This window comes from Periplaneta americana, chromosome 9 (assembly GCF_040183065.1).
Source record: "Periplaneta americana isolate PAMFEO1 chromosome 9, P.americana_PAMFEO1_priV1, whole genome shotgun sequence".
Classification (NCBI taxonomy): domain Eukaryota; kingdom Metazoa; phylum Arthropoda; class Insecta; order Blattodea; family Blattidae; genus Periplaneta; species Periplaneta americana.
In genome coordinates this window covers 94,520,514-94,539,602 of record NC_091125.1, presented here as the reverse complement: position 1 = coordinate 94,539,602, position 19,089 = coordinate 94,520,514, and the positions used below count along the sequence as shown (strand labels likewise).

The window sequence follows — 19,089 nt, the reverse complement described above, 5'->3', positions numbered from 1 at the left end:
GGGATATGGGATTGAAACGTATAAAAACAAAAGTTAAGGATAATTTCTAAATCCGGCAGATTATCGTTTCAATGCAATGCGAGAGAGTGGAAGTCGTGAGGAAAATGCGGGTGATACATATTATGCAGGAAAGTTGAAATATCTGTAATATAACCACAAACTGATAATAACAACCAGACAGCAGCGACCTGCTTGTAATATGGTTCGTCCCTTGGACACATAATACGAATAACTGCTTATGTGAATTTATACAAAATTAATTACATTATTTAAACCTTATAATAATGAAGTCAGATGGCCTAATGTTGAGATTATATAGAATGCCTTGGTGTGCAATCCAAAGAACGAAAGTTTATTTTATTGTTTGGATGCATAGTACATTATGTATGTCTTTTGGACAAAAGTTAAAGAAAATAAACTATACATGCGAATATCATTCACAATGTGATAAAAGAGCCGAATTTTTTCGTAACGCATAAAACGTACAATAATGAAATAGTACCATATGTGCTATCTTTATTATTATTATTATTATTATTATTATTATTATTATTATTATTCAAGTTTTTATTTAACTTATACGGCCTTTGTCTTATTAAATTTTTGTTACATTTACCTAATATTTAAACACTATATTGCATATGCCAAACTGTGTTTATACAGGTCTTGGTGTATAGAGTAATATTATGATTAATATGTAGGCTATCAATTTATTGAATAAAATAAGTGAATTTATGAAAGAAAGAAAAAAGTGGGCAATGAATATTCGACCCTAGGAGTACCTCATGCCTACGTGACTGGAATGTTAAATTATTCAGCTTTTGCTATTCTTGACAAAAAAAAAAATCTGCGATTTTCAGTTACAATTACGTGTTATGATAATATTTATTTATTTATTTATTTAATCTGACAGGGTTAAGGCCATAAGAGCTTCTCTTCCATCCTACAAAGTAGCACATATAAAGACAAAAAAGAAATACAAACACTGATGAAAATAATACAAATTAAATTAAAGCCCTACAGAGGGTCAACAGGGTCAAAAGAACACTATACAGCTCTCATCGAGCTCATACAAGAAAAAGAAGAAAGAGAAACAGAGATAGCAATGATGATGATGATGATGATGATAATAATAATAATAATAATAATAATAATAATAATAATAATAATAATAAATACAATACGTATTAATTGTCAATTTTGCAGCAGCATAGTTACAATATTTATCATATGTCATGGGTTAAGCCGAAGTTGCGCAACCTGACAGGTGTTCAATAAACAATTCCATGAACTAGAATGTGATTCTTTAATTTAAATTTAAATTTTGATATTGTCCGACAGTCTCTGACATGGTCAAGGAGAGAATTCCAGAGGCGTGGAATCGATATGCTGAAAGATGATGAGTAGAAGGATGTTCTGTGCAGAGGAATAGAGAGAAGGTACATGTTCCGGGTTCGAGGTAGTTAAAGATAAACAAAACGAAATGCTAGGTAAGAGGGTGTGGAGATGTGGATGATTTTAAATAGTAATAAGAGGGAGTTGAAGAGTCTTCTTCCTTTAAGTGGATTCCAAGACAACAATTCTAGTGACGGTGTTACATGATCGAATTTTCCAATGTTAAAAACGAAACGAACGCAGATATTGTGAACACGCTGTAGTCTGTGGGGATAATGACTCCTTCATAATAGCTATATGAATTTGTTTGGAAGAATGTTTGACGTTTTTGCTATTTTGGAATCCACTCTTTAAGGTCTCTTAACATGTAGTGGATTTCATTACAATATTGTTTCTAAATCGCGACCTTTTCTTGTAGCGTAGGCTACATTTCTATTGCAGCAGCCTGATGCTAACATTACGCTACTGTATACTGTACGAGTACCTTGAAGAATAGATATAAATTAATGATTCAAGAACAAAGTGAAGGTGAAACCTGAATTAAATCATATATTTTCTGTAAACTACTTTCTTCAATGAAATTGCGTAGTCTTTGTGCCGTGCCTGAGAGTCTACTGGGACTGCATACTTATCAGGATGGGTGGGATGAAATGCAACAGATTGGACGATGTAATCCTGCAGTATCAGTAGTTATTTAGTAGACTAAAAATTCGTATCGTCTACTCTTTCTACCATAATTTTACCGATACATTTCTTATAAGCTGCGTCCATATTAATCTTCGTTTCACCATTGCTCCATTATTGTTACGTTGACATTGAATAACCTCTAGGACAATCCTGGTCATAATTCTCCAAGGCGCCCTCTTCTTGGATGTATTGAATGGTGACGTCACGACTAGACCGTTCCCAACATGACCTTGCCATGCCGCGCTGGTCATTGTTTTGAATGCCGATGATGTCATCTTGTGATGTCACACCTACAGCCTGTGTAACATTATACACGTCGGTCCACCTGAGTAACGCGAGAGGGTATTTATTGTTAGCCGGTATAATTTCTGTTTATTTGTAAAGCGGCTGAATAATGTTCGCCACTGATTGACAGGATGGCGATATGAAATTTGTGGTGGAAAAAGTACAGTGTCAAAGACAATACGTAGCTGCTCTTGAATTTATTTTCTTTATTATTTTTTATTGTATTCTTTTTATTTCGTTCTTCATCATTGTTTTCCTTTGTTTACTTCATTTTCTTCCCCTTAGTCTTTTTATATCCTTTGTTCTCTTGGTATCTTCTTTCATGTACAATTATTTCTTTGCTCCCTAATTACTTTCTATTTTTGTAATCTCCTTCGCTCATTCTTCCTTTAGTTTCATCATTCCTTATTCTTTTTCGTTTTTTTATTCTTGTAATTTCTTCTCTTATTCCCTCTTTTTTCTGATTTTCTTTAGCTTTAGTTTTTCTTCGTTTCCTTTCCTTTCTTCTTTTTCTTATGTTCTTACCTTTTACCTCTATCCTTTATCTTCCTTTCTTTATATATTTTGTTTTCTTCTTTTTTGTTTCTTTCATATTCTTTGACATTTTTCTAATTTTGTTCTATTTTTATTTTCTTTCCTTTCTTTTCTTCATTTGTTGATTTTCTCTGACACCCAAGGCCACAGCCTTGTTGGCTTAGAAATGAGGACTGACAAAGATCACATCATAAATAAACAGGTCACGAACCCGGTGCTCCGAGAGATCCCACACTGATCTCTGTGTAGACCGGGTGCAGTTGTGGAGACACTTTAATGCCCTTCTTTTCCAAAAATATCATGGCGGAGGCGAGTGGCTTACTCGTTAGCACGAAAAACAGCGTGATCTTTTGCAACACATCAGACATCGTGTGTCGGTGCTAACTGCTGTTTAATAATGCAAGTGTGTAGTCACCTCGAGTGTTGCAACGCGCGATGATCATAGTTAATGTTAGTGTCTGCTTCATAAGAGGCGGGTTTATTCTTCATAGTCATTTATACTATCTACACATTACAGAATCTGAATACGCAGTCCGAAGACGAAGTCATGGTTCGACGATAATGAAGTTTGAAATGAGAATATTTAAAGAAATAGAAATGCTGTTAGAAAACCTATTGTTCACAATCGCTTTACCCACCACACAGTTGTGGTCGATGCAGTATTTTTTTTACTTGGTTATTTCACGACGCTGTATCAACTATGAGGTTATTTAGCATCGATGAAATTCGTGGTAGTGATATGATATTTGGCGAGATGAGGCCGAGGATTCGCCATAGATTACTTGACATTTGCCCTACGGTTAAAAAAATCTCGGAAAAAAACCCAACCAGGTAATCAGTCCAAGTGGGAATCGAACCCGCGCCCGAGCGCAACTCCGGATGAGCAGGCAAGCGCCTTAACCGACCGAGCTACGCCTGTGGCTGATGTAATATTTGTCGCTGCCTCCCGAACTGCGATCCCGTTAAATGAGAAATCGTCAAATTGTATCTACGATGGCTGGGTCACTAAGAACTGTGTGACAGTGTTGCCTAACGCTCGGGTCCGCCATGTGACGGATAAAATCTACGGAGATCGTTGCTTGATCACAAGCATACAGGAATATAGCTTGTGCGTCACCCATACCAAGTAATGGCTATACACAGTAGCAACTCGCCGACTTTGTAGATGATGCTGAAAGTGTTTGTATATATTATTTATGTATTACGTGGGCCTACTTGTGACATGTCAAAATGTTTCACCACTAGTCGAAATCCTTCTCATGTGATGAGAGATTTCCTGTAAATTTCTTTCTTTCTTTTTTTTTTTTTAATTTTTCAACCAAGTAATTTCATTTTAAATCTACTAGAACATAACGATTCTAATTTTTTCTCATTGTTTTTTTTAAATTTTGCTAAAATTTGGTGAGCGCAGAATTATTTTCAGCATGCTTATGGGGAAAGTGAGAAAGGAAGGGAAAGAAAGGTGATTAAAGAAACAAAGAGAAAGAACGAAAGAGAAGGAGGGCTAAAAAAAGAAGAGTAAAAAGAAATAATGAAAGGCGAAAGAAGACGAAATTCGTGTTAGCACAGTCTAGTATATACAGTCACGAAGCTTGAGTTTATGAGGGTACTAGGAACAATAGACTGTGCAGGTACTATTTCGCATTGTCTGTAATGAGGCGATAGTAGCGATCCTAGTGGTTAGCTACTGTCTATGGATGCATATTTACTACGTATTGAGCTTCGTGACTATATACTAGACTGTGGTGTTAGGAAGAAGAGGGGAAGGAATAGAGATAAGAAAAAAGGGAGGAGGACAGTAAAAGAAGTGAATGAGAAAAGAAAGATGAAAAGGAATATAGAAATAAAGAAAGAAGGAAGGAAGCAAGAAAAACGAAGTCAAAGAATAAATAAATTACGAAAAAATAGAAATAGTGAAACAAAGAATAGGCAAGAAAAATAGGTGGAAGGAGTAAAAAGAGGAAAAAAAGAAACTAAATGAAAGGAAGGAATAAACAAAGGAATGAAGAACTATACAAGAAAGAGGAAGGAAACAAAGGAATAAAATAATAACGTAATACCTGCAAGTAAAAAGAAAAATAAAAGTAGGCTTGGTAATACAATTTGTAAGAGCACTAGCTTACGATGACAGCGGACCTGGGTTAAAATTCGGTAATGCCAGAGTCGTATTTGTGAAGATTTTTCTCGAGATTCTCCTGTTTTTTTTTATGATTCCATCGTCACTCTCCATTTCAATATACATTATCGTCGTCATCGTCATTATCCAATTAGTAATCTGTCCAAAATGGTGCAGCGTGATGTAATATTGTGACTAGCATAGGCCTATAGGTGGCATCAGTCTGAAGAGGCGTAGTACGCTCTCCGGGGTAAAAGACACTCTAGTGGGGCTTCATCGGACCTTGAGCCTATATGTATGTGTGAATCGACAGACAGCACTGCATAACTGAGTCACAATATCTATAAGGAAAGCGACCATTCGGATTCAAATACTCCTACAAAAAGGAGTAGTAAGTCACAATAAGCCCGTTCGAGACTGCGGTGCTAGTCTTCGAGGCCCTCCTCTGTACAAAGAGGGGGGGGGGAGATACAGAGAGGAAAAAAAATAGTAACGAAATAGAAACGAAGTGTTGAAGAAGGAAAGGCCGAAGAATAAAAGAATGACAAAAAGAAAGAAAAGAATAGAATGAAGCGTATGGAAATAAAGTGTAGAAAGAAATAAATATGTAAATAAATAAAGGAGAAGAAAGAAAAACTAAAGAAAGCGCCATAAATAGAGACGCATAAAAGGAAAAGTTCTCGAGTTGCAATTGCCTCACATTACCGTGATTCGAAGTCCTTCCTCTCTGTAATTGAGAGTTATTAAATTAATAAACGAGTTACATTGGAAAATTAAAAGTTAGCTTAGCTTTAAATGGAGACTGACCCAGTTGGTTTCCGCGCTGTATATGAGGTGTGGGTGTGACGAGGCCTCCGAGCCTTTCTGTACAAAGCGGTATGGGGCAGACTCATCGCGTAGGAATGGACTGATTCCGTTGTGATTTCTGCTTCCTGTTAAGCCAATATCTTTATGAGCTGTTTTAGTTATATCCTTACCTGAGCCTGCTGGTTGGAATGTCATTAAAGTCGCTTGTTGTTGTATTCTATACTTCTAGGAAATATCATTGTAATGGGATGGATGCACTTGAATTTAGAGACCATATAGCTGAAAGAAGTTTGTGTATTTTCAATTTCTTACTTATTGCACTCCTAAATTTATTATTATTATTATTATTATTATTATTATTATTATTATTATTATTATTATTATTAAATGAATCAGCGAAGAAGTTCATTTAATTCGTCTGTCCTTTGAATTGCTGTAAGAAGTCTTTCTGAAGGTCCAATTTCTTATTTAGACTGCTCTTTCACTCCATGGTTTAGACGTCATTGTCTGTTACGACTTTCACAGTAATCCTTCCATCTTCTGTATGGTCTGTCTATATCACTTTTATCCAAAAGGTCTACAATTATTGTAGATTTGTTTTGGAAGTCTCGTGTCATCCATCCTGTCTACATGTTCAGCCATTTAAATCTATATTGTGTTATGTCTTCATATGAGTGGTGTAAGTCAAAAATGGGTAATGAGGGTTAAAGTAAACATTCTGTAAAATATAGCGCAAAGTAGCAATTAATAATACATTTATTTAAACTGTTAGTAGTCAATGGATAGAACGAAGGACATATAAATTGCTACTTGGAGCTGTATTTTACATAATTTTTACTTTAAACCTCATTACCCAATTCTGACTTACAGTACTTCTGCTCTGAACGGCTCATTTATTGGCTTTACTTTCTTATCTTCTCTGATTATTTCATTATTTGTGTATCTAATAAAGTGCATCCTTTTGATTTTCTTTAGAATTTCATCTCTGATGCTTATATTTTATTTATTTTTAGTAGGTTATTTTACGACGCTCTATCAGCATCTTAGGTTATTTAGCGTCTGAATGAGATGAAGGTGATAATGCCGATGAAATGAGTTACCCAGCATTTGCTCATATTGGGTCGAGGGGAAAACCCCGGAAAAAACCTCAACCAGCTAACTTGCCTCGACCGGGAATCGAACCCGGGCCACCTGGTTTCGCGGCCAGACGCGCTAATCGTTACTCCACAGGTGTGGACTTGTATTTTGTTCTTAGCTTCTCTGGTCCATATCCATGTCTCAGATCCGTACGGAACATTAATATAGGTTTAGCCATTGTGTTTACTAATTGTCATTATTGATTGTAATTAGTTACCAGTGCCACCGGGTGTTTACCCATTTGCAGTGTGAATACATACATACATACATACATACATACATACATACATACATACATACATACATACATACATACATACATACATATAGTCGGCCTCGGTAGCGTAATTGGTATAGCGCTGGCCTTCTATGCTCGAGGTTGCTGGTTCTATCCCGGCCGAGGTCGATGGCATACAAGTGTGTTTAAATGCGACAGGCTCATGCAAGTAGATTTACGGGCATGTAAAAGAACTCCTACAGGACAAAATTCCGGTACACCGACGACGCTGATATAACCTCTGCAGTTGCGAACGTCGTTAAATAAACCATAATGTACATACATACATACATGCATGCATACATGCATACATACATACATACATACATACATACATACAATTGAAGTCCACACCTGTGGAGTAACGGTCAGCGCGTCTGGCCGCGAAACCAGGTGACCCGGGTTCGAATCCCGGTCGGGGCAAGTTACTTGGTTGAGGTTTTTTCCGGGGTTTTCCCTCAACCCAATGCGAGCAAATGCTGGGTAACTTTCGGTGTTGGACCCCGGACTCATTTCACCGGCATTATCACCTTCATATCATTCAGACGCTAAATAACCTAGATGTTGATACAGCGTCGTAAAATAACCCAATAATATAATTGAATGTTAACAATTACAATTGAAATATAAGTGGTGATTGAGCATTTGAACCGAAACATTTAATATTTGAATGAGAATTTTATTAATAGTTGCAAAATTTATACCAAGGGGTTTCAAGAATTCACTCCCAACACTATTTGGATGATTTTTTTCTTTTCCGTGTTTTTAAAGAAAAGAAAGGCTACAGTTGTTTGAATGATGATGGTAATAATAATAATAATAATAATAATAATAATAATAATAATAATAATAATTCCTTCGTATTCCTCTATATAATTGACATCTGCGTGTTCACCTGATGTCTTACTGTGTGAAAATTTAACTGAAGTGCTGTCGATAGCATATCTGATTTTTTGTAATATAGTAGGTAATTCATTGTATATTCATTAAAAATCATGAATAATATAACAGGCAATTGATGGTAGATGGGTATCCTAGATGAATATTTCTTCCATTTTGTAAACCTCATGGGATCGAGAGTTTGTTAAAGTCTTAGTAGTAGCGGACCCGGAAAAAGGAACCATAAATCGAAGCGTTTGATTTCTGAATTTGGTTGCACGATGACCGTTGCAGGAGTAGAATATAAATTGCGTCCGAGAGTAACCTATTGTTTTAACAGGATGTATGCGACTGATCGCACTGCAGTATTGCCTTAGGTGGTAATGGTTGGAAACCAGCAGTCTAGGTCTGGACTCACAAGAGGGTAAATTGCATTAAGTTTGACAGCATATATGGACGTTATAAAAATAAACCCAGTAGAGAAAGTGAGAAAACACACAAAATATGGGGTATGTAATAGTGTTCAGAAACGTGCACGTCGATTAAAGAACGCTTGGAATTAATCACAAATCGAATGTTGATGCGATTGACTGTATAATAATTATACTTTGAAAAAATTCTGCGCTGTATCGGGGATACACCTGTACGTAGAATACGTCACCTAGTTTTATTTCTGTTTCGGTTTATAAATGGAGTATGGATCTATGATAAGAGAAGTAATAAGCGACATTCCGAAATTAGTCTCAGCTCACAAATTTTTTGCTCTAAGTGCAGCATATGTGTCCATTATCATTTTAATATTACAGAACTTGCTATTACAAATCAAACGAGTAGTCACACATGTCTGTAGCTGCCCTCGATGCCGAGATATTACGGAGAGGCTGCATAGCACGACTAATTTTGTACGCAACTTCGGCTCTCTCTTGCCCGTAGCAGGAAAGGTGGCGTCATTGGGCGTGGTCACACAAATTATATTGCTTCATGGCCTAACTACTAATAACGTTAGCATTCGGCTGTGACGCATGGTGTTGTTACAGTAATTATTTGTAATTCTTTCATTTTTTGTTTCACCATGGATCCCGAACGGATGCCTATGCCCGGTGTGGAGAAAGACATATTCTACATAAAGAATTAGGACAAGACTGAAAATGTATAGCATTGTAAATTTAATTAATAATATATACAAATAGTAGTGCCATTTTTGGGTCATAGACCCAGATATGTCTTAAGTTTCGGACCTACGAGTAGGTTCCATCCTGATGAAAGGCACGTGTTATATCTGTCAGCAGAAGATATTCTCCAGTCCTTTGGTTCCAAGCAGGCAGTTTGCTCTTTTCCTGCATTCTCCGTTAAAGGAGCCGAAATGTAGCTCCGAAATGTATGTTTTTGCTCTTTGACAAGGTGCAAATTAAAAAAAAAAAAATGTCTCAATGTGTTTGAACACTATGTCTTAAATAATGCTTAAATATCTAAGTAGCTGGTTAGCCTCCTTACTAAGAATGAAAACAACAGAATTTACAAATTAATGATTAACAGAATCCTGCATCATGTGCATACTAATACTGCTGGTTTGAACAGGAATCAATATGGTTTCATGCCCCAAAAAGGAACAGTGGACGCATTGATGGCGGCTAAGGAGATCATTGAAGAAAACTTAAGTGAAAATAACTGTATTGCAGTAGTTAGCTTGGACGTCCGAGGAGCATTTGATGCGGCTTGGTGGCCAGGCATTCTTTACAATCTTAGAGAATTGAAATGTCCTAAGAATCTCTTTAATCTTGCAAGAAGTTATTTCAGCAATAGAATTGCTGCTCTAGGGACTAATACTTTTAAAATAGAGAGACCTGTGACTATGGGATGTCCACAAGGTTCTTGCAGCGGTCCTGGGTTCTGGAATATACTGTATAATTCGCTGCTCAATTTGGACTTCACTCATCGTACGAGGGTCATTGCTTTCGCGGACGACTTAATGGTTCTAACGCAAGGAAAAACCACTACGGATGCAGAGAATTATGCCAACCTAGATTTGAAGAAAATTGAAAAATGGGCGAGAGAAAACAAAATGCACTTCAATGAAAAGAAGTCCAAAACATTATTAATACCAAGGAAAAGATCAGGAGACGACAAAACACTGAACATCTACTTAAACAATAAACGTCTGGAGCAAGTATCCGAACTAAAGTACTTGGATATCTATCTCGATAACAGATTTAATTTTGACAAACATGTAGATTACATTACAGAGAAATGCACTCCGATAATAAACATGCTAGCAAGAGTAGCTAAACTCAAATGGGGTCTAGAACATCGGGCACTAAAAACCATATACATGGGTGCAATTGAACCAGTACTAACATATGGCGCACCGATATGGGAGAAGGCCTTAACAAAACAAAACAACTTAAGGAAATATCAACGTGTTCAAAGACTAATGAACATAAAAATAGCGAAGGCATTTAGAACACTTTCATATGACGCCTCATGTGTAATAGCAGGAGTTCTTCCAATTCGTCTAGTCATAGAAGAAAAGGTCAGAATTTATAGAGCCACCCACAAAAACATGGAGTACGATGCACCTCTGGAAGTGATTCACTGGCCACACCCAGCTGAAGAACCACTCATAAGAGCGCCTATGGAGGATACGGCAAACAAAATAGATATATACACGGATGGAAGTAAAATCGGAGGAAAAGTTGGAGCTGCTGCGGTCATAATCCAAAACGACATGGTCATCCACCGATCCAAATACAAACTGCATGAAAAATGTTCTAACAATCAGGCAGAACAAATAGCAATCTTGAAGGTACTACAACACATTGAGAATGTAGAAATAACAGAAGAAACAGAGAATATTGCAGTAGTTAACACAGACAGCAAAGTGACACTGGACACTTTACAGAACAAGAATAAACATAATCCAATAATTGAAAATATAAAGAGAGAATTGAAAAAATTGGAGAGACAGCAATGGACAGTTCTCTTTAGGTGGGTGAAGGCCCATGTCGGAATAGTAGGGAATGAGATAGCTGACCGTCTTGCCAAACAAGCCGCCATAGAAGATGAAGGGAAAATAGCTTATAACAAAATACCGAGAGATACCATAGTAACAGAAGAGAGAGAAAAGACCTTAAGAAAATGGCAAGAGCAGTGGACTATCTCAACTAAGGGCGCAATAACGAAATCATTCTTCCCATCAATTAAAGATAGATTGAAGATAAATTTACCTGTCGGGGCAGAATTTACTTCTATTGTGACAGGTCACGGCTTCACAAGATCGTACCTTCACAGATTCAAGATTATTCCAACTCCAACGTGCCCTTGCAGACTAAAAGAAGAACAGACAGTCAACCATATACTACTAAGATGTGCCACACTGATAAAAGAAAGAAGAATCCTACGAGCTAGTATAATACGCACAGGTCAAACCTGGCCTCCACCTTTTGATCAGTTCACAACAGCATACCTCAAAAGCTTCAGAAAATTTATAAAATCCATAGAATTTGGCAAAATGTAACAGAATTGAAATTAGAAATAATATTAACAATGATGGTAACCTAAAATATATAGAAGTACAATTAGGCAACACTTGTATCTATAAGAATTTCAACATCGCAATCAAAATTGTAAATATCTTGTTCTCATAAATTATGTAACTAATTATTGTAATTTATGCAAAGCATGTAGTATTACTCCAATGTAATGGAGCATGCTGATATACAAAAAAAAAAAAAAAAAAAAAAAAAAAACAGAATTTCATATAACACTCCACTATTAGACCAACCAACTGGTAAGTGCGTTCTTGGTAGTCTTTCAGTCACCCTGCTGGCCGTTCAATCCGACGTTGGTTGAGACCCGGCAGAGGGCGATGGGTTTTAAGTAGTGATAAAATCCATAGTACGACTTCCTTCGGAAGAGAAGTACAACTGAGAGACCCATGTCGTAGATTTGCAAACCCTGTGATCTAAGACAATTTTGTAGTCCATTTATCGCTCACGTTGAATTTCGACGCAATAGTTCATGCGAATTCATTTATTTGACCTAATAATAAAAATCGATTAATACATTTATTAAATACTATTGTAATAATTATGATACAGTGAGAATCGTCTAAAACAGTGGTCGTCAGCACGCGCTGAAATGTCCAAAGGGTAAGTGGAGCCGTCCCGTGTGCCCCGTCGTGCAGCAGGAAGAGGTAGAGAGCATACCCGCTAGCAGCAACGAGTGCACCATGATGCACGGTAAGAGACGCTAGCCCCAGGGTGCTCTGTGCTGACGACCGTTGGTCTAAAACTACCGACTCGCAAGTCGGCCGTTTGTCGCAACCGCCGACATATCTTTTCGTGAACTCACGGCGCCAGGACAGTTCACCGATTCCAAAATTCTGAAAAATAGTGAACATATGCTTGAACTAGGCTACATTACGGCACACAACCGGCAACTAAGTTATAAAATGTATAATAATAATAATAATAATAATAATAATAATAATAATACTTATGGCATTTAATGAACCCGGAGGTTCATTACCGCTCTCACATAAGCCCGCCATCGGTCCCTATCCTGAGCAAGATTAATCCAGTCTCTATAGTCATATCCCACCTCCCTCAAATTCATTTTAATATTATCCTCCCATGTACGTCTCGGCCTCCTCAAAGACCTTTTTCCCTCCGGCCTCCAACTAAAACTCTGTATGCATTTCTGGATTCGTCCATACGTGCTACATGCCCTGCCCATCTCAAACGTCTGGTTTTAATGTTCCTAATTATATCAGGTGAAAAATACAATGCATGCAGTTCTGTGTTGTGTAACTTTCTCCATTCTCCTGTAACTTCATTCCTCTTAGCCCCAAATATTTTCCTAAGCACCTTATTCTCAAACACCCTTAACCTATGTTCCTCTCTCAAAGTGAGAGTCCAAGTTTCACAGCTATAAAGAACAACCGGTAATATAACTTTTATAAATTCTTTCAGATTTTTTGACAGCAGACTGGATGATAAAAGCTTCTCAACCGAATAATAACACGCATTTCCCATATTTATTCTGTGTTTAATTTCCTCCCGAGTGCCATTTATATTCGTTACTATTGCTCCGAGGTATTTGAATCTTTCCACTTCTTCAAAGAATAACTTCCCAATTTTTATATTTCCATTACGTACAATATTCTGGTCACGAGATGTAATCATATACTTTGTCTTTTCGGGATTTATTTCCAAACCTATCCCTTTACTTGTTTCAAATAAAATTCCGGTATTTTCCCTAATCACTTGTGGATTTTCTCCTAACATATTTACGTCATCCGCATAGACAAACAGCTGAAGTAACCCGTTCAATTCCAAACCCTCTCTGTTATCCTGAACTTTCCTAATGGCATACTCTAGAGCAGGAGTCGTCAGCACAGAGCACCCTGGGGCTAGCGTCTCTTAGCCGCAGAGAACACAGTGCACCATGGTGCACTCGTAGCTGCTAGCTACCTCTTCCTGCTGCACGACGGGGCACACGGGACGGCTCCGCTTACCCTTTGCACATATTATCAGCGAGTGCTGACGACCACTGCTCTAGAGCAAAGTTAAAAAGTAAAGGTGATGATGCATCTCTTTGCTTTAACCCGCAGTGAACTGGAAACGCATGTGACAGAATCTGGCCTATATGGACTGTGCTGTATGTTTCACTGGGATACATTTTAATTAATCGAATTAGTTTCTTGGGAATACCAAATTCAATAAGAATATCATATAAAATTTCTCTTTTAACCGAGTCATATGCCTTTTTGAAATCTATGAATAACTGATACCCTTATATTCCCATTTTTTTTTTCGAATATCTGTCGAATACAAAAAAAAATCTGATCAATAGTTGATCTATTACGCCTAAAACCACACTGATGATCCCCAATAACTTCATTTACATATGGAGTTAATCTTCTCAAAAGAATATTTGACAAAATTTTGTACATCGTCAACAAAAGTGATATTCAGTCCCATTCCGAGGCTTATTTTGAGGTTTCGTAACAAGCCTTTTTTTACGGTGATGGGTTGTTAGCCGTTCGTCCAACCCCCAAGCTGTGTAAGACCACTCCCCCCCCCCCATCGGCTGTCCGCGACTGTGTATTCAATATATTCGCAGCTACCCTCCATATCTGGAGGCCGTCTCCTCGATCCACAACCTGAGGACGCGCCATGCCGTGGTGATAGGGACCCACAATATATGGAATAATAATAATAATAATAATAATAATAATAATAATAATAATAATAATAATAATAACAATAATAACAATAATAATAATCACAATTGAACGCTTTGGAGTCTGCACACCCTTACGGAATCCATAACTTTACTATTGATGATGATAACACCGATCAATATGATTTTTTTCACAAAGAAACTGAATACTGATTCTAGTGTAGTTTTTTGTCCTGAATTCCGATATTATGTAGTCGAAGTTTTTCCATCAAGTATAGTTTTTTTTTTTGTGATAGTCACTTTTTGTAAAATATATTTCTGTACATCAGACTTTCTTTGTTATAATTTGTGTAAGGTATAAGAAGTGAGAATTTTTGGCCAAATGCGGAAATTTTATTCAAATTGGGTTGGAAACACTGTGCAGGGTTAATTATTGTTCAGACATGTTGTACCATGTTTAGATATTGCATTGCTAGTATAAGCAGACAGTCTGTATTGAACTTCTGAGCCTGTCAACACAAGTATTTTGTTTCTTTTTAGGCGTAGTGCTTTGTGCTGTGTATTATTCTTGTTTTATATTTGAAAGATTATTTCTCTAAAGAGAAAAATTTAGTTCCTTTTGTAATAGTATCTGTGCAGTAATGGATATCAGCACCAGCCAGATGAGTGGCGTTTGTTCATAGACTCATAAAAAATTAGCTTGAAGGCTGTACTTCTGCATAATGGCGATGAATGAAGTGACATATTAAAATTTGAAATTGTTGTTAGAAAAGAATCAGTATACAAAATATAACTGTAATACATGTGGAGATTTGAAGGTAATAGCTTAATTGTTGGGTTTTCAACTTGGATACACTAAATTCTGCTGTTTGTGGTGTGAATGGGACAGCAGGGATACAAAGTCTCAGTACATTAGGAAACAATGCAATGGTTTAAACGTGAATCTCTTATCCCTGGGCATAAAAATGTGTCACATACCCCGTTAGTAAATCCTGAAAAAGTATATTCACCGCCCATGCATACTTCAACTCAGCATGACAAAGACACTTAGATTCAATAATTTCGAGGGAAAAATTGTTCCGGGGCCGGTTATCGAACCCGGGACCTTTGGTTAAACGTACCAACGCTTTCCCACTGAGCTACCCGGGAAATCTACCCGACACCGATCCAATTTTTCCCTCTATATCCACAGACCTCAAAGTGGGCTGACAACAGTCAAGCAACCAACATTTGAGTGCACACTAACTCTGTGTAACTTTAAATTGTGGTTTTCTGTTACGTACAGTGACGTGTATTATGCAAATTACGCTTTCAGGAATAACTCCCTGTAAAGTTAATTTGAATAATTTTTCCCTCAAAATTATTCAAATTAACTTTACAGGGAGTTATTCCTGAAAGCGTAATTTGCACACTTAGATTCAGTTGATTTAGTTCTTGTGAAGGGAAAGAAGTTTTATTTTTTAGACCAGTGTCATTATAACATATCAGTCCTCAATGAGCAGCGTGAATTTAAAGAAATGGGATGCTGGCTCGTATACAGGAATGTAAAGAGCCATCAGGACCAAGTGAGTTGTTGGACACTGAATCATAAATCAAATTATAACATCTGGAGAAAGCTAAGTTTTCAGTGAAAGACCTGCCCTTGGGCAGAACACTGTGAATGAATGATAGGCTGATCATTTTAGACAAAAATAACTAATAAAGTACTGTTGGACTACTACAGACAATCGGCGAAAGATATCTAGAGAACAATAAAGAAGTGTATATAGCGTTTGTAGATCAAGAAGAGGCGTTTGACAGAATGGATTGGAACAAACAGATGGGGATCCTGAAGGAAATAGTTGTGGATTGGAAAGAGAGGAGACTGTTCAGTAATCTTTATATGAAACAACGAATAAAAGTCAGGATGGGAGAAGAAATGTGCGTGTGCGTGTGCGCGTGCGTGGTTATTGCTACTGTATGTGAAGGCAGAAATATGATTACAAAAAAATACGATTTATATACAGTTCGGGGATAAGCATTCCTTCCAGGAGTACACAGAGAACAAAAATTCGGAATAGATAATTTTTACAGTATCACAATAGTTTCTTTTTACTTCTTAGCATAAGAAAGTAAAATGACCTTTAACAGAATTCTCCTGAAAGTGATAAATGAAATGTGTCAGAGTTCTGAATTATGAATCATAGATCAGAGATAAGTAAAAACGATAAGAATACCACTGCTCCTTTATCACCGTATCATCTCATCTTCTTTGTTGCTTACAAAAGAAGTTAAATATTGCATGACGGGCGTAAAGATGCGCACGTGGGAGAGATGGAGTTGAGTCAGGTTGTAGCGCGGCCTTGCCGGCATTACTCACTCCAGTCGCACCCGCGCGCGGTCCAGGCGCACCATGAGGCTCCTCAGTGTCTTGCAGGTACATCGACGTGTGCGCAGTGAGTACGAGAACATGAAGCAGGTGCAATATTACCAAGTGTTGTGTTCAGACATAAAATTCGATTTGGGTATTTTGACGGAAGTGCATTTTAATTATCATGAGAGCGATATTTATTTTTTAGGGATAAACACTTTTACTATCCAATATCCCTGGTAACGATATAATTAATTTATCGTAATCTTAATGAGGTGAAGGTTAAAAAACCTATCAGCTCATAAGAACAGAACAGTTTTCCACAAATATTTTCAGTAGGTTAGCGCGTCTAGCCGCGAAACCAGGTGGCCCGGGTTCGGTTCCCAGTCGGGGCAAGTTACCTGGTTGAGGTTTTTTTCCAGGGTTTTCCCTCAACCCAATATGAGCAAATGCTGGGTAACTTTCGGTGTTGGACCCCGGACTCATTTCACCGGCATTATCACCAACATCTCATTCAGACGAGCCACCGGCGTGGCTCAGTCGGTTAAGGCGCATGCCTGCCGGTCTGAAGTTGCGCTCGGGCGCGGGTTCGATCCCCGCTTGGGCTGATTACCTGGTTGGGTTTTTTCCGAGGTTTTCCCCAACCGTAAGGTGAATGCCAGGTAATCTATGGCGAATCCTCGGCCTCATCTCGCCAAATATCATCTCACTATCATCAATCTCATCGACGCTAAATAACCTCGTAGTTGATACAGCGTCGTTAAATAACCAAATAAAATAAATCATTCAGACGCTAAATAACCTAAGATGTTGATAAAGCGTCGTAAAATAACCTACTAAAAATCTTCAGGTGGTGTACAATAGATGCGTAGTTACATGAACATAAGGGGATACATACTGTAGATATGGTAGTTATATTGAAACACATGTACAAATGGCCTTCTATGCTCGAGGAGGCGGGTTCGATCCCGGTCTAGGTCGATGGCATTTAAATGTGTTTAAATGCGATAGGCTCATATCAGTAGATTTACTGGCATGTACAAGAACTCCTGCAGGACAAAATTCCGACACACCGGCGACGTTGATATAACCTCTGCAGTTGCGAGCGTTGTTAAATAAACCATAGTAAATAAATGACATAATTATAGTGTAATTGAAGTTGCTAATAGCATGTACTAACATTATTTTACTCTAGAATACATAAAATTGAACATTAAATAAATTAATCATTACGATAAAAACTTGATACAATGTGTGAGGTTGTCAGAGTAGTGATGTAGACACTAATTACTCGTATCTTCGTAATGTTATACCATGGGTAAAATCTTTGAAGAACAATTATAACTTGTTGTTATACATTGTGCTATAATTATAAATATTTATAGTGAGGTTACTAAGTTGTGAAGTACATGTGTTGGGTTTTGAGTTTGATTACGTGTATTCACAATATGTGCATTCAGTCGCTGCTATTAAGAATGTTGAGGAACATCTAAAAGTAATAAAAGTGTTTATTATCCATAATAACAATACAGATTTAGTCGAAAAAACGATAAAGATTTTCTAAAATTTTACTTTTGAAGTACACAGTCCATGGCAGCGATAAATATTTTGTACTATTGATATATAGGTACAGTGTATACCCTTCGTAAGTATTCATGGAAAAGAAAAACAGGTATACTTTGTCGAAGATATGCTTTTTCCATTATTCATGGTTACGATGCATTGTTGTCGGAAATCATATTTTTCGATAATTGAAAAAATCCATATTCCGTAATAAAATATTTAGTCGAAAATAGGACGTTTAGATATCAATGGAAACGAGAATGTGATTCTTGGTATTCTATCCCTGAACAGTTGCACGAAATGCATCCATATTAAATATTTACGATTTGCTTTATCAAGGAAAATAAATTTGAAATAGTGGAAATGTTAGATAAAAATTATCGTGTCATGTTTACGAATACTTCCCGTTGTTGGATAATTGGTGTGTCCTTCGTCGATCATCAGATGTATAGACATTATCACAGAGGCAATAACTACTTCGGCCTATGTATATCAATTTATGTAAGATATTGCTACACCAAATTCTATTTGAAATCGTGGAAATCAAATAATAATGATAAAGAACTCAATAATGTGGTGCGAGGTTTTTAGGCATATGCATCGTGTCGTAGATGTAGAGATATCTAACGTTTTGGAGCTACATGTCATCCGCTCCATCATCAGGAAAGGCAGAAAAGGGATGGAAGTTATTTTTTGGATCCGTTACCAACAGCTCTTCTCCAGAACTGGACCGTTCCCCTTTCCTTACTTTTCCAGATAATGGAGGCAGTATGTAGTTCCGAAACGTTGGACGTTTCTACATCTAAGACATGGTGAAAATATCCAAAAACTTCGCACCACGTTGAGCGGGTGAAAGTCCCAAATCAAATTTAATAA

The 19,089-nt window shown here is 37.2% G+C and overlaps 1 protein-coding gene across 8 annotated transcripts in view; it reads left to right on the top strand.

Annotated features, from left to right (window-relative positions):
* dia (diaphanous related formin 1) overlaps positions 1 to 19,089 on the top strand; it is a 126,737-nt gene that overhangs the window by 52,348 nt on the left and 55,300 nt on the right. Inside the window, exon 1 of one of the 8 annotated variants that reach the window (XM_069835359.1) lies at positions 16,586 to 16,716. The exons of 6 other annotated variants lie outside the window; for them this stretch is intronic. In XM_069835359.1, coding sequence (XP_069691460.1) covers positions 16,693 to 16,716 — 24 coding nt within the window. In that variant the 5' untranslated portion in view covers positions 16,586 to 16,692. Of the gene's footprint in view, positions 1 to 16,585; positions 16,759 to 19,089 lie in introns of those variants that run through there. One more of the 8 variants, XM_069835357.1, reaches the window with a different exon arrangement.